This window comes from Nanorana parkeri, unplaced genomic scaffold (genome assembly GCF_000935625.1).
Source record: "Nanorana parkeri isolate BGI_ZX_2015 unplaced genomic scaffold, ASM93562v1 scaffold342, whole genome shotgun sequence".
In the NCBI taxonomy this organism is placed as follows: domain Eukaryota; kingdom Metazoa; phylum Chordata; class Amphibia; order Anura; family Dicroglossidae; genus Nanorana; species Nanorana parkeri.
Window position 1 is genome coordinate 107,962 of NW_017306610.1, and position 14,242 is coordinate 122,203.

The 14,242-nt window shown below is 37.9% G+C and overlaps 1 protein-coding gene across 1 annotated transcript in view; it reads left to right on the plus strand.

The window, feature by feature from the left end:
• Positions 1–14,242, plus strand: part of IL1RAPL2 (interleukin 1 receptor accessory protein like 2) — a 303,517-nt gene that overhangs the window by 19,351 nt on the left and 269,924 nt on the right. The window contains exons 2-3 of the mRNA XM_018558483.1: positions 3,600–3,786; positions 8,799–8,952. Coding sequence (XP_018413985.1) covers positions 3,600–3,786; positions 8,799–8,952 — 341 coding nt within the window. The remainder of the gene's footprint in view (positions 1–3,599; positions 3,787–8,798; positions 8,953–14,242) is intronic.

Sequence of the window (14,242 nt, forward strand, 5' to 3'; positions counted from 1 at the left end):
GAGGCAACCAGGAGGCCTCCCTCCCCGGGAACCAATGGCAGGCGAGGAAGATGAAAGGTGTGTACTGGGAACCTCCCCCAGCAAGGCTCACACCTGATAGCAAGATGATGCAGGAACGCTATGCTCCTGGGGATGCGCGCGCAGCCTGCGTACTGCGCATGCACACACGCCGCGTGACTCGAGCATGCGCAGCTGCACCTCGGGCACCAGGTGTTCTACCGAGCTGAAGGGGAACCTGTGCCGTGCCCGTGGTCCCCAAGTAGAGGTAACACCCCCTGCTTCCTGACACTAGATCACCATTAATCTGCCTGCTCGCCTCCTCCCTGCAGAAAGACAAGCAGGTAGTGGGGGCAGGGAGCTTTAAGGTAATATTGTTTAAGTTGTTAATATTTATTTTTGTAACTTTATTCTGCATAAAACATGTAACAGTGTCATTGATAAAATTATTTACGAGGGCGTGTTTGGGGACGGAGTTAAGGCCGCAGCAGGGTAGGGGGTTAGGTGGGCAACTGGTTGTGAGTAACTCTTAAGGCCTGGCTAGTAGCTCAGGACTTGAAATTATGACCCCTGGCTTGGTTAATAATTGAATATGCAGTATAACAGAACCTCGGTCCCCCAACATAGTTCTAGTATCCCCATAAGCTTGATGTAATCTTCAGCACCCTTATTAATTACAACCAATACATGTGCAAACGTCCTAAAGAATCACACTTAGGCTTATTCATCAGCATTTAGGAAATCTGCTGCCTTTTTCATTAAACATGCTTTAGATTACTGTATGTTAAACTGTACTGTAATTTTTGACATTTTTAAAATATTAATTCTGGTTGATTCTTTTTGCCAGCTGGGAATTCTTGCAATAATTATGTAAAGTCTAAATGATGATAGCTTGAGGTTAGTGTGTCTCCAAGGAATGTCAGTGTGTATCTTTAGCGTAATGAGAATGTTAAACAAGGGAAATAGATGCTTTTTCATTGAGCACATGAGATTTTTAAAATCTGTTTGATTAGCATCATTGTTGAATTATATATAAATACATTGTGGAGTCTACTACATTTGTGGATTCTGAATGTACAATATCGAGTAGAAAAAATGAAGGTAATAGCAAATTTAATGCTTTATAACTATATGCATTTCAAATTTCCAAATTTAAGTCTTACAGTGTTTTTGAGTGTGTTCAGGGGTGCTATAAGAGAAAAAAATAATTAAACTGCTAAAAAGCAGTATATACTTCAAGAATAAATTACAGTTGTAAAACTACCAAATGAAAAAAGTAATCAGATTTTACAGCTAATTTAAAACTTGGGTTTTATACACATGGGTAGTTTTTTTATTTTTGTCTTTAAGTTCCAGCACTTGTCAGACTCTTATTCAGTTCCCAGGTGTTATGCAAGTCTTTTCAGACACAAATAAAATGCTCTGTGAACATGCAAATCAATCCTATTACACTTCTGAAAGAAAAGGAACTAGTAGCTGTAATTGGGAGTGTGTTATCTTTATATGTTTTATATGTTTTGTTTTATGGTTCACATTGTGTGCTGAAAAAAACATTTCTGAATTTTTCTCAAATGCTGAACTCTGGTTCAAAAACCTGACCTTGGCTATCGTGATAATGACCATCTCCCTTTGTATTGCAACTTATTTATTGTTCAACTTATTTATTAATGACATCGGGGAGGGTGTTAACAGCGATATTTCTGTGTTTGCGGATGACACCAAAATAGGGAGGGTAATAGACACGGACTTAGACACTATAACATTACAGGAGGACCTGGATAAAATAGGGGAGTGGGCATTAATGTGGCAGATGAGGTTTAATGTCGATTAAATGCAAAGTAATGCACTTTGGAATTAAAAATAAACAAATGGGTTATACAATTATGGGTATGCCGCTGGGGAAGTCAGAAATGGAGAAGGATTTGAGGGTCATTGTAGACCACAAACTGAAAGGTAGTTTGCAGTGCCAGGCTGCTGTAAACAAAGCTAGCAGGGTCTTGTCCTGTATTAAAAAGGGGATGTATTGCAGGGACAAGTCTATAATTTTGCCACTTATAGATCATTGGTTCGACCTCATCTGGAGTACGCGGTCCAGTTCTGGGTCACCAGTACTAAGAAAAGATGTCCTTGAGTTGGAAAAAGTCCAGCGAAGGGCAACCAAACTAATTAGGGGTATGGAGGACCAGAGCTACGAGACGAGGCTACTAAATTTAAACATGTTCACATTAGAGGTGAGGAGATTAAGGGGGGATATGATTTCCATGTACAAAATGTTTAATGGTGGTAGCAACATTAGCGATAAACTGTTTAAAATTAACTCCGTTACAAAAACTAGAGGCCATCACCTAAAATTGATGGAAAAAAAATTCCAGCACAAGGGGCGAAGGGGGTTCTTCACAGTAAGATCAGTTAGGGTCTGGAACTCACTGCCACAGGCGGTGATTTCAGCAAATAATGTGGAATTGTTCAAGAAACTTTTGGACGATTTCTTAAGGGACCGTAATATACAGGGGTACGGGTACTCCTAGAATGAGATCCTAATAGGTTGGACTTGATGGACTAATGTCTTTATTCAACCTCAAATACTATGTAACTATGTAACTATTGCCTAATTACTGCTAACCTGAACTATCCTGTCTGTTAATTCAGAATTGAGAAAGCTGGTCGGATGTCCAGTGAAACCTCTCCAAGACAAATACAGCATGTCCAGTTGCCTTGACTTATTTTTGACAGACATACCATGACCTGGATGAATGAGAACCTTCACATATAGCCTGTCAGTTCTCTGAACCATATTTCTTTTAGTGATGCATGTGTAACAGTGTAAAATGCTTACAGTAGGAGACAGTAAAGTGATAACCTCATCATTACCCTATAGTTTAAAAGTACAGATGCATCTTGATGCAATGAAGGGGTAAGAGGACAGTATACAAATATCCAGTGCATTTCAGGCTCATACAAATACCCACTTCATCAGGGCTTACTAAGGGAGAACATGTATGAGGACTGTGCTGACTTGAAATTGGATACCATTTTGTCCAGTGTGTAGGAATGCATAGAGCTCTTTAGCAGCTAATGGTATGAGCCCCAAAAATGCAATGGCTAGTCCTATACTGTCCCCTTAACCCTACTTTGAATTGAATGTATCTGGACTAGTAAACTGAGTGTGCCACTTTAATTCACAATCCTGCAATTTTACACTACAAATCAAGGAGACGGTGGAGATCTTCTGGAATGTGGAAGCTGCCTGTTCGATAGTCAAATCACCTATGCTGATTCTTTGGCGTCATAATTGACCAATCGCACCAATAGAATAAACCTTGTGGCTCCAGCACTTTTATTCCACTTCTTTCCTTAATACTTTCCAAGAACTCTTCCTTTTTATTGGTTCATTCAAAGCAGCGACATCGCCACTAGTTTACTTAGGAATTTTCATATATTTTTAATGGTAGGTTTTAGAAGTGTCAGATCCCTTTTAAATTATGCTGTCAGCTGCATAATTGTGAACTTTTCAGGTTCCATTAAAATATACATTAAGATGATCAATTTTAGTAGTAAAGCATGTTCAAGACAGTTGTTATATCTAACATATTTTTTTGCAGAAATTCCACATATTGCATGAAGGTGTCTATGTCCTTGACCGTGGCAGAACAGGAGGTGGGGCTTTGTTACAACAGCAGAATACGGTATGTGGAAAAGGCAGAAGTCACAAAAAGAAAAGTGATCTCATGCCCTGATATTGACGACTACAAAACACCAAATGAAAGCACAGTTGTTGCATGGTATAAGGTAAGTACAGACATATCAATAATTTTCTATAGACTGCAGTAATACCCCGTATTGCTTAAAGTGACCTTTGCTATTTCTCTTGCTATCCTGTCTAACCATACAAGTGCACAGAAGCTTCTTTGCTACATCTCTCCTGTCACAGCTCTCTCGGAATCCCTAGACAGCTGCTGTGAAAAGTCTGTATTAAACTCTACTTAACTTTCAGAAGTCTGATGTCCATGAACTCAAGTCTAGATACTGTTACATCATCCCCCCTTTCCCAAATGGCTGGAATTATTTTTTCTTCTGTTGGCTATACTGGCAATAGGGAAATAAACTGGTGGTACTCTGTCTAAAAAAGTTTTGGTTGGAGACGGAGTAGTTTTTTACACTGTTAGCAGTGATTTTTACCACTTTTTGCCTGTACAAGCCATTAAGCCAAACACCCTGAACCTGTTTTATAGTTGTTTCGAGCACCTAACCTGCAGGGATACCTGCTATTAGAAGCTGTACATGCTGTAGCTGCAAACTAAGAAATAACAGAATTAATCTGGTGGACAGACTCAATTATAAATGCAGCCACAGCTGTTTTATTGATTATCCACGTAAAGAATGCCGTTAGACACAGCTGCAGAGAGAATTTGATGTCTCCGTTGGAATTATCAAAGACGTTCTTGCATTTAAGCATTAAGCACCACCATAGACGCCAAGGCAACACATTAGTAAATTTGGCAGCCCCGTACTCTTAGATGTCTCTCTAGTGAAAGCTTTTCTAAACAGAAGCTATCCAGGCACATTATGTGCTGTGTCCAGTGGATATAATTCCAGTCTTGTAATATCACAGAATGTGTGATAACATTTATAAATGAGTGGCTGTTACACTAAGCCTCGGAACAGTATTGTCATGTGCGTGACTCAGCCATGGAAGCGTAAGTAAAACAATATTAAGAGTCACCTGGGAGCTCTGTTTTCAGGTCCTGCCATTCACAGAACACACAATGGGTAATGAATGGTTCTTCAGTCCTTTCGTAGAGAGTGCATGAATCTGGCAGAGTGTCAGCTAGAGCATAATGCACCATCTTAGAATTGTAGGTCTCAATTCGATTATACCTCCTGCTACTCCTGCAACTTTTATTTATGCTGATGTGGTGTGCTCTCCACTTGCTTGGGATATTGAAACACTTTACTAAAGTTTGCTAGTGTCACTGTACTGTAAGATATTATCCTTGCATAGCACAATGTGCATCTTATACAGGTACATAATTCAACTAAGTCACAATAGGCTTATTTCAAGGTACAATACATAATGTTATATATCACATGTATTCAGTATTTATTCAGTTAGATTCACTAATCTAACCTTTTAACATAGCTAGAAGAAAACCGTAACAGTCTGTAAACATTTAATCAAGTTTTTTTATATATAATATATATATACTGTATATAAAGCCAAAACTCTTTTTCATTTGGAATAGAGTAGAGGAGTATTAAAGGCACTGCCAGGTTTTTTTGTTGTTTTTTGCCATCTGTGATCTGTGTCTAGTTTTGAAGATGTCACTTTACTTTCTGTGCTGTGAGAAGTTACCTTTCCAATGTTAGGCCCCTTTTACACGGTCGGTCCAATCAGGTCCACCTGTCAGTTTTCTAGGTGGCTCTGATCAGAAGCCCAATGTAACTCTATGTGCAGATCAAAAACAGATTTGTATTCAATTACCTTTGACTCCATCTAGGTCTGGAAAACAAATGGAACAGTGTTCCATTTTGGCAAACCGGAGGTAATCAGATGTAAATGGACACCTGTATGTATGCTTACATCCAACTCTCCATAGACACAGCTCAGTTGTTTTTTTTTGAGCATGTACTCTTTATTGAAAAGGTTTTTGTTAGGCAAACAGATCAATCCATAGTGGGACAACTGTATATAAAGCCTAAACTCTTTTTCATTTGGAATAGAGTAGAGGAGTATTAAAGGCACTGCCAGGTTTTTTTGTTGTTTTTTGCCATCTGTGATCTGTGTCTAGTTTTGAAGATGTCACTTTACTTTCTGTGCTGTGAGAAGTTACCTTTCCAATGTTAGGCCCCTTTTACACGGTCGGTCCAATCAGGTCCACCTGTCAGTTTTCTAGGTGGCTCTGATCAGAAGCCCAATGTAACTCTATGTGCAGATCAAAAACAGATTTGTATTCAATTACCTTTGACTCCATCTAGGTCTGGAAAACAAATGGAACAGTGTTCCATTTTGGCAAACCGGAGGTAATCAGATGTAAATGGACACCTGTATGTATGCTTACATCCAACTCTCCATAGACACAGCTCAGTTGTTTTTTTTTGAGCATGTACTCTTTATTGAAAAGGTTTTTGTTAGGCAAACAGATCAATCCATAGTGGGACAAATGTAATCATACATACAGAAGTAATAGCAGTAGAAGAGAACAATCGAATAACTGCAGAATCAAGAACAATATCGAACAACTTCACAATCAATTCCCGAGACTTGTTGTGGAGGGGGCAGGCGGGGTGAGGATCAGAATAAAATGACTAGGACTAGGAGGTTGCAAGTGGTTTTCGTAGCAGTATTAGTTTATGAGCCATAGGTTGGAACGTTAAAGCACATCCAACGCCCCCAGAGAGTCGGAGGCCTTAGAGGCGAGATATAATTTTGTGTCCTGGAATAAGGACATCACCTACTTAAGCCGTCCTGTATCTAGTTCGGTCAGTAAAAACGGGGTCCAGGTGGGGAACAACTCAGGTTTTTTTTTTTGTCGCAAGAGTCGCATCCATTCCATACTGCTCCGACCAGCAGGGGATCTGTGCACCTGTCTGAAAGGGACCTAAGGTATCAAGTGCCACAGGAAGAAATGTCCCCATTAGAGGATTCCCTCTATTCCTGTTCTTGTGGCAACTCAAAATTTACACTTTTATTACCAGTGACATTAGTGATTAGGGCATTACAGAGGGCGAATCTCTCTAATAAGGACACAGATATCAATAAAAACTTCACAGTGGTTTTGACCCCTCACCCCTTTTTCTAAATTTAAATATAAAAAAAAAAAAGTTGTACTTTAAGGTAATGATTTGGGGAGGGGAATGAAGCCATAGCTTTTGTAAAGAGTATGAAATGATTCTATTATATATGCTCAGCTTCTGGAAACATCTATTTTGCATGAAGAGAACTTTTTCAAATATGCTGATTGCTGGAGATGAAAGGTAGGCAAGGTAGACAAAAAAAAAGCAATATATTTGCTATTGGTTCTAGCTTTTCAACTTATATTGGAAAATACATCTCTCCAGAAAGTTATTTAAATACTTTACATATTTAAACTGCTCAATTATGTTGCTTTTCTTTTACATGTCATCCTTCAGGCTGTACATGTTAAGAGTGCCCCATTCTGGAGTGCATTTTATTTAAAATCAGCTATATTTTTGTAATATAAGACACTGTTAAAATGAGAATTTGCAGCAGAAGTACTCTCCTCAGTGTGACATGCAGGAACGTGACAGATGTGAGTCAGATGAAGTGTCTCTACTTAGCCATTCTGCTTTTTCCCAATTCAGCTCACTAACAAGGACTCAGTGCTAACTTATGTAAAATAGCTGTACATTTCTGCAAACCCTGTGCCGCCTTCACTCTCATCCTGTATATTATACTGCCTCTCAATGTTCATGGCATTGTTTATGCTTTAGTATGCAGATTGATCTGCACACAACAGAACTACATGGACATTACTGTTTGCTCTGCTTGGACTAAACTTTTCCATCTTTTTTTCTGTAAAATTGAACATAATATTCTTACTGTTTTTTATCAATTCGTCTTATAATTCCAACTGGCTGCCAAGCTGCACTGCATTTTTTCACTTGTCCAAAAAAGGTTTGATTGTATTTTAAACCATATTCCATATTCCAATCCTTAGATGTGATGACTGCATTAGTTTCCTTTTTTTAGGCTTCTTTTCACTTGGTGCTCCTGCCAGGAACACACTTCCTGTCCCAGGGTGACAACACTGCCTCACTGTACTGTATCTATCTAGGAGCAGCATTGTCACTTCAGGACAGGACTATAGAACACCCTCCCATCTTCTTTTCTTCTAGTCTACAGGTTTTCCGTAGTCTATAGAGAGAACCTGAAATCATGTTAAGCGATAAGAGTGAAGTATAGGCACACAGTAGAGTCCACGGGAAGTTCCGCAGGATTCTGGTAGGACCAACACTTATTTCGTGCACTTTTTAAATAGCTATAAAAACACGCTTTCAATGGTATATTTTGCAGACCAAAAGGGAGCAAATAAAAATATATAATTGTTAGGATTTATATACACTTTTACCCATGTCTCTCCTTTGTAGTACTTACCCTCCACTCTACTTCCAAATCAAAATTCATTCACTTTAAATTCCTTATTGTAGTTTTAGCAGCACTGAGTTATGAATGAAAAAAAAATATCTAAAAATAATCTCCCACTGTTGTTGTTCACTAAAAGTTGTTTTCCTTGAGCCGAACAGCCTCTGCTCTGTGTATAATGTAAGGCTTGTCTAAGCAAAGTGCAGCTTTAAGGCTAGATGCATTAGCTCAGTAGGGACACACACTCCTACTGTACACTACTGTGGTGCGAATACTTGAGACACTTTAAGAATCTTCTAGAATTTGCTATAACTTCTTTACTGAGAAAATAATTAAAATGATTCAGCTCCTGGCTCACCGCTGCAGTTATAAGCACTATCATTATTGCTAGTAATTTACTTCTTATAAAGTTTAGTTAGTATTTTACTGGATTTATTTTTTGCTCTCATCTTCCTTTCTGAAAAGACAATTCACTGTGACATTTAAAAGACCTTTTCAAACCAGTTTTCCCATATAATTAAACATATTGCGTTGTTTTGTTTTGAGACTCTCTCTTGTCTATCAATTTAAAATAATTCTAAAATAACAAAGCATATGTATGTCTTATTGTGTTCTGGACTCACTAGTTTGTGATGCTAAGAAGTAGCTCATGCATTTAACTGCATTGTATTGTCTCTTAATTGTGCTTTCTGTGCAGGAATGTAAGCCAAAGAAATGGAGAAGCCTGATAATACTGAAAGGAAACAGCCTTTTGATACAAGACGTTCAAAAAGACGATATGGGGAATTATACTTGTGAAATAAAGTTTGAAGGCAGACCAATCAGGCGAACTGTCCAGTTAAAGGTAACAGGTAAGAGTTGGTACAGATGCATTCTGTAATATAATAATGGAGAGTCTTCAGGAATTTGACAATATATTGAAATACTCATATTTGGACACATTTAAAGCTTATTTATAAAGTCTGTGAAGCAATGAGGATGTAGGAATGTGAGTAACCCATAGCAGCTAATATTTCAGGGTACTGTAGTCATATTAAATAAATACCAACTCTGGTCACAAATAATTAGAAATGCTGCAGCTTTCATTTTTTTGCTTATTAAATAGGTCTGCTATTGTCCATTTAAAAAGAGCGTCATCATGATTTTAGCAAGTGCATATGAATTATACTAGTTTGCCTCAAAATGATATTTGGTGTGACGTTCAAATGTCAAATTCTTGCTCTGCTATAATTTCATAATGGTATTTGTTATACAGATTTTTAGAGTCTTCCTCTGGTGGTCAGTTGTACAGCATTCACTGAAAAGCTGATAGTTATACTTGATGATTCCCTAACAAAATATAAAAAATATAAGTGGATAAAAGCTCTTGTCTGTCCAACCATTTTTTTCCTCTCTTCCCTCCTAGACCCTAAATTTTCTCCAAATGTAAGACATCTATAAGTGCTTCATGGGCATATTTTAATTAATCCCTCACAGTTATTTGTCCAGAGGTGTGTATGTAGAGATTCTACTTTGGAAACTTTTGGGCCCCCTAGGTTTTGGCAACAAATAATAATAAAATGTTTGGGTTTACTTTGGTCTCTTCTGCAAAAATGTGTGTTTTGTAAAGCAAAAGTTGATGTCAGATGTTTATCAGTGAATGAAGACTAAGTGACTACTTGATGTTTGCAGACTTCTATGCTTTTAAAACATTCAATAAAAATGTATTTTAACAGAGAACTACTCTGGAGCCTTGGAGTACTCAGAGCTACATTTCATTTGTTTGTTTGTTTTTTTGGCTAAAAATAGAACCAAAAAGCCCTTGTTTGCAAAAATCTACCTATTGAGGGTTTTTTTTTCTTCACAAATATGCACCCTGTTGATTTCCACTCACTCAAAGCCAACAATATCTGAGACTTCATTAGATTAGAAAAAATTTAAATGTGGTATGCTATGTTTTTCAATTTTCAGTGAGAATAGAACAAGACCACATTCTGAGAAATAAATACATTTTATAGTCTAATATAAGCCAAAATGGCTGAAGTGAGGGAAATTCTTCCCAACAAGGATATATAAAACAATAAAAAACCTAATGGAGACTGTAATCCTTTCCCATGCAAGCAAAAAAATTAATAAAGGATTTGGTTGGAGTTAGCCTTTAAAGCCAAACTCTAGGCAGATATAAATAAAAAAACACATAGTTACATAGTCAGGTTGAAAAAAGACCATCAAAAGTCCATTGAGTTCAACCTATAGATATACATTATCATTAATGCTAGTAATTTAGTTATTATAAAGTTAAAATATCATTAATGTTATTTTTTTTAATGTAAGCAGTGTAAGTCCCCAAAATTGACCTTGTATTAACCTCTTGCAGACCTCTCTACAGCTGTGTTTTGAGTGTGAGAAAAAGAAGCAGTACAAGTAGCCAATCCGTTTATATGCTGACAACAGCATGCTGATAGGAAGATAAAGCTGAGTGAAAACAACAAACTCATCACTGTGCTGCTTCTGTCAGTAATTGGATATGCAGAGCCCAATAGCAGGGGCTTGGGATAGCGTACTCGGGAGAAGAATCAGGCACAGATTGCAAAAATGTGGCACAAAAGGGTAAATCGAATAATCATAGTCAAACAAAGCATACGGTCAGGGCAGGCAGCAAAGGATCAAACTCGATAAATGAAGCAAAGGTCAGGTAACGGAATCACACGGCTAGTACCTTTTAACACACTGTTGATAGCTCAGAAATAAGTGAGCACTCTCTCTCTCTGGAACCTTGCAACTTTATAGCGATCAAACAGGAAGTGATGTCAGGAGTTGTGGCAGAAGGGATGCAATTCCTTTCTATAACAGGAAGCACTCCAGTGCTGCCATTTTGATGTAAGGATGCCATTAAACATGTGCAAGAGGCCTCACTGTTTTCATGCTGGGAAGTTATAGGACACAAGGCACTGACAAGAGTGCGAAGGACCGACATGCTTCGAGTGGGAGGACCCCCACAATTAATACAGGTAAGTTGAGAATTGTGACAGCTTCTCCCCTTACTGTCCACTCACAAACTGTGGTGAGTCCAGGCTGACCTTAAAATAGACAAAGTAGACTTAATTAGTGCAGAGTACAGCGCTAAAAGTCTCACAGTGTTACATTCAAACTAGTGGTGTATAAAAAGAAAAATGCAATAAAGTATCAAACTTGCTGTGTATAATAAATTATCTGAAAAACTCTGTGTATAATAAAATAACTGTGTATAATAAAGTATCCAAAAAAATCCTCTGTGTGAGTGAAACAGTAGTAGCAAACTTAGACCTGTGACAAAATATATATATGTGCAAACAAAATATATATATTCTCAATTCACCAGACCAGGTATCAATCTAGACCTCTCCCAAAGGAGACCAGGTGTATGAGTAAATATATATCAAAAAAACTTTGTGTAACTATATAATAAACTATAATCTAATATACTATAATATATGTCGAACAATTTCAGTGACAATTACATCTATAGTAACATCTGTGCAATCCAAATGTTACGAAAACAACGTTGCGGAAACATTTGAGTCCAAAAAATATCAATATCAAACATATACCATAAAAGTATATATAAAAACCGCTTATTTTCTTCCAAAACAAATTTATAGTGAAGTTCAAAAAATGTATATATATATCCAAGAAACAATCTTCCCATAATAAAATTAACAGAGCGAAGAACCCCTCTAGGGTATGCACTCACCAAACTTCAGATGTCATTAAGCCCTATATCTCACCGAGATGGAAGCCACAGTTCATCGTCCGAGCTTTAAGATGTTTGATCAGTCGTGGACCCCACCAGAATGGAAGCCGCAGCTCACCTCACTGATTTCTCCTCAACGGCCGCCAGAAACTTTTACATATGTCCCCCGATAGTTCAACGGCCAAATTGTTTCACCGACACTTTGTCCACGAGCCTCTGTGTGATCTAGCTCAATGTGAGCTCTTCACTGGCTTCTTAGGAGACACCTGGGATCAATAATCCCCTCCCCCTGTTGTCAGTGGCACACAAAAACAACTGACAACAGGGGTAGTGAGAGACTTAAGCACAAGTTCTGTTTCTTCAAAGTAGACTTAATAACGCTGGCCATCAGACTGAGGACATCTAGCTGGAGGAAAAAGCACTGTGGAGAAAATCTTTGGGTTGAGGGAGATAATTGCAGCTTGTGTTACTTTTTTGGGCTATCAATTTTTATTTTTGGCTGGTGCTTTTCCAGTCATACTCTTCTCATTATACAGATTCTTAGGATATGTTTATTTTTCTTTGGAAGTGGTTGAACTTAAATTACAACACCCTGTATAAGAATAGGATTAATACTTACTTTTCCAATCAGGCAGTGACTCTAGTCAATGGTATCCAACACTTCCAGGTATGGCAGATAGCTTGCCCCCTGCTGCACACTGGTTCCACCTACTGGCTGATAAGTCACTACACCGCACAGATGTGATATATTTGCTAGTGAGTAGAACCAAAGCATGAAGTGGAGGATCAAGCTTTCAACAAACTTAGAAGTGTGGGGTACCAGCCATAGCTCTGCTAGAGAGAGAAAACTGGACTGACTGGTGGAAAGGTAAGTGTTATTTATCTCCTAAATGGTAGACATGTTCAGTGGCTAAAAATTTGTTTCGGATTTTGTTTATCTCGTTTTTCGGAATTCGGATCCTATATGTGTTTTGTTTCGGGGATCGTATTTGGATCTGATTTGGAATTCGGACGAATTCCCGGAAATTCAACTTGAGGTGGGGTAGCAGAATTGGCACATTTGTAATTTCTGGTTGCGGTGCTCTAGTCTTTACTATTAAAGGGACATTAAAATCCTTTTAATTAATTTGTTTTTATCTGTTTAAATGTTAACAGTGCACGCACCATATGTGGGCGAAATTTGTGCCTAAATCCGAAATTTCGGATTCGGATGATTTTGGATATGTTACATTTCGGAAATTCGGATGCTTCGAATCTACGAATTTCCGAAATTGCGTCCGAATTTCGATTGGGAACGAAAAACAAATCTCACTTGTCTACTAAACGGTGCCCGTATTTTCATTTGTTTAGTCTAGTGGAGGGGTTGCAGCAAGATGTTAGTGATTGCTTGTTTTACAGCTCTTGTGCCTCTTTTCAAGAACATTTAAATACTTTTGTGTCCATGGTCTGGGCACAGGTGCATTTCAAATGGTGGCAAGTAGCATGCTATATATTAAGAGATAGAAGATCTCAAAGTATATATTTTTACCAAAGCAGATGAAGATGAACATCAGTCGCTATGTATAAGCCAACCTGGAAATGTTTTTATTATGGGTGCCGTGTGCCATTACATTGAGCCAAGAGTCATGAAATAATGGAGCACTTTTAGCTGAATTTTTCAGTGTATTTAATAATGCTTATCCTAGTTGAGTTTGACTTAGTTTGTAGATTCCGTAGCCCTTAAGTCAAAGTTGATCTAAAGGTTTTTTTTATTTGTATCTAATTTTGTACAATTTCCAATCTGTCATGACAGTCTTTGTCCCTTTTTTTAATAGTCAAACTGCATAATGTGGATGATCTCTGAATTAAAGTGAAATTTTCTGTGCACTTATCATTTTACACTACATTTAACACAATTAAAGCTTGAAGTGGCTCTATATCCACAGCTCATAGCAAGATTTACTAGAGTAAAACAAAGCCAACATTCAGATTGCAAAATGCCTTTTTTTTTCACAAAGATTTTGAGTTTTTGTTTTTCAAGATAACATGTTAGCAATGTAAAGAGTACATCATAGCATTAAAATGGGTATAACAAATGTTTCTGGAAAATTCTAACAATTAGCGAGATCCATACAGTAACCAGAAAAGCTCATAAGACAATAAGAAATACACAATAATATAAATTTAGGAGAGTGCCTTATATCAATCTTATAACATAAGATTGTGTCTTTGAGGCTACCAATGAATGGGCCGACGATTCCGAGTTCGATGCCCATCACCTAGTGTGTGACATCCCTTGGACTCGGCCGTCAGGTAGTTTTGTACTATCATGGTCAGAAAAGAATTAGAGAAAAGAAGTAAGAAGAAAAGAAGAGGGGAGTAAAGAGACAGTTCTCCAGTGGGGGGCATAGAGAGGGGGGGAAAGGATGTGGTGTTGGTCGTCTCCGCAA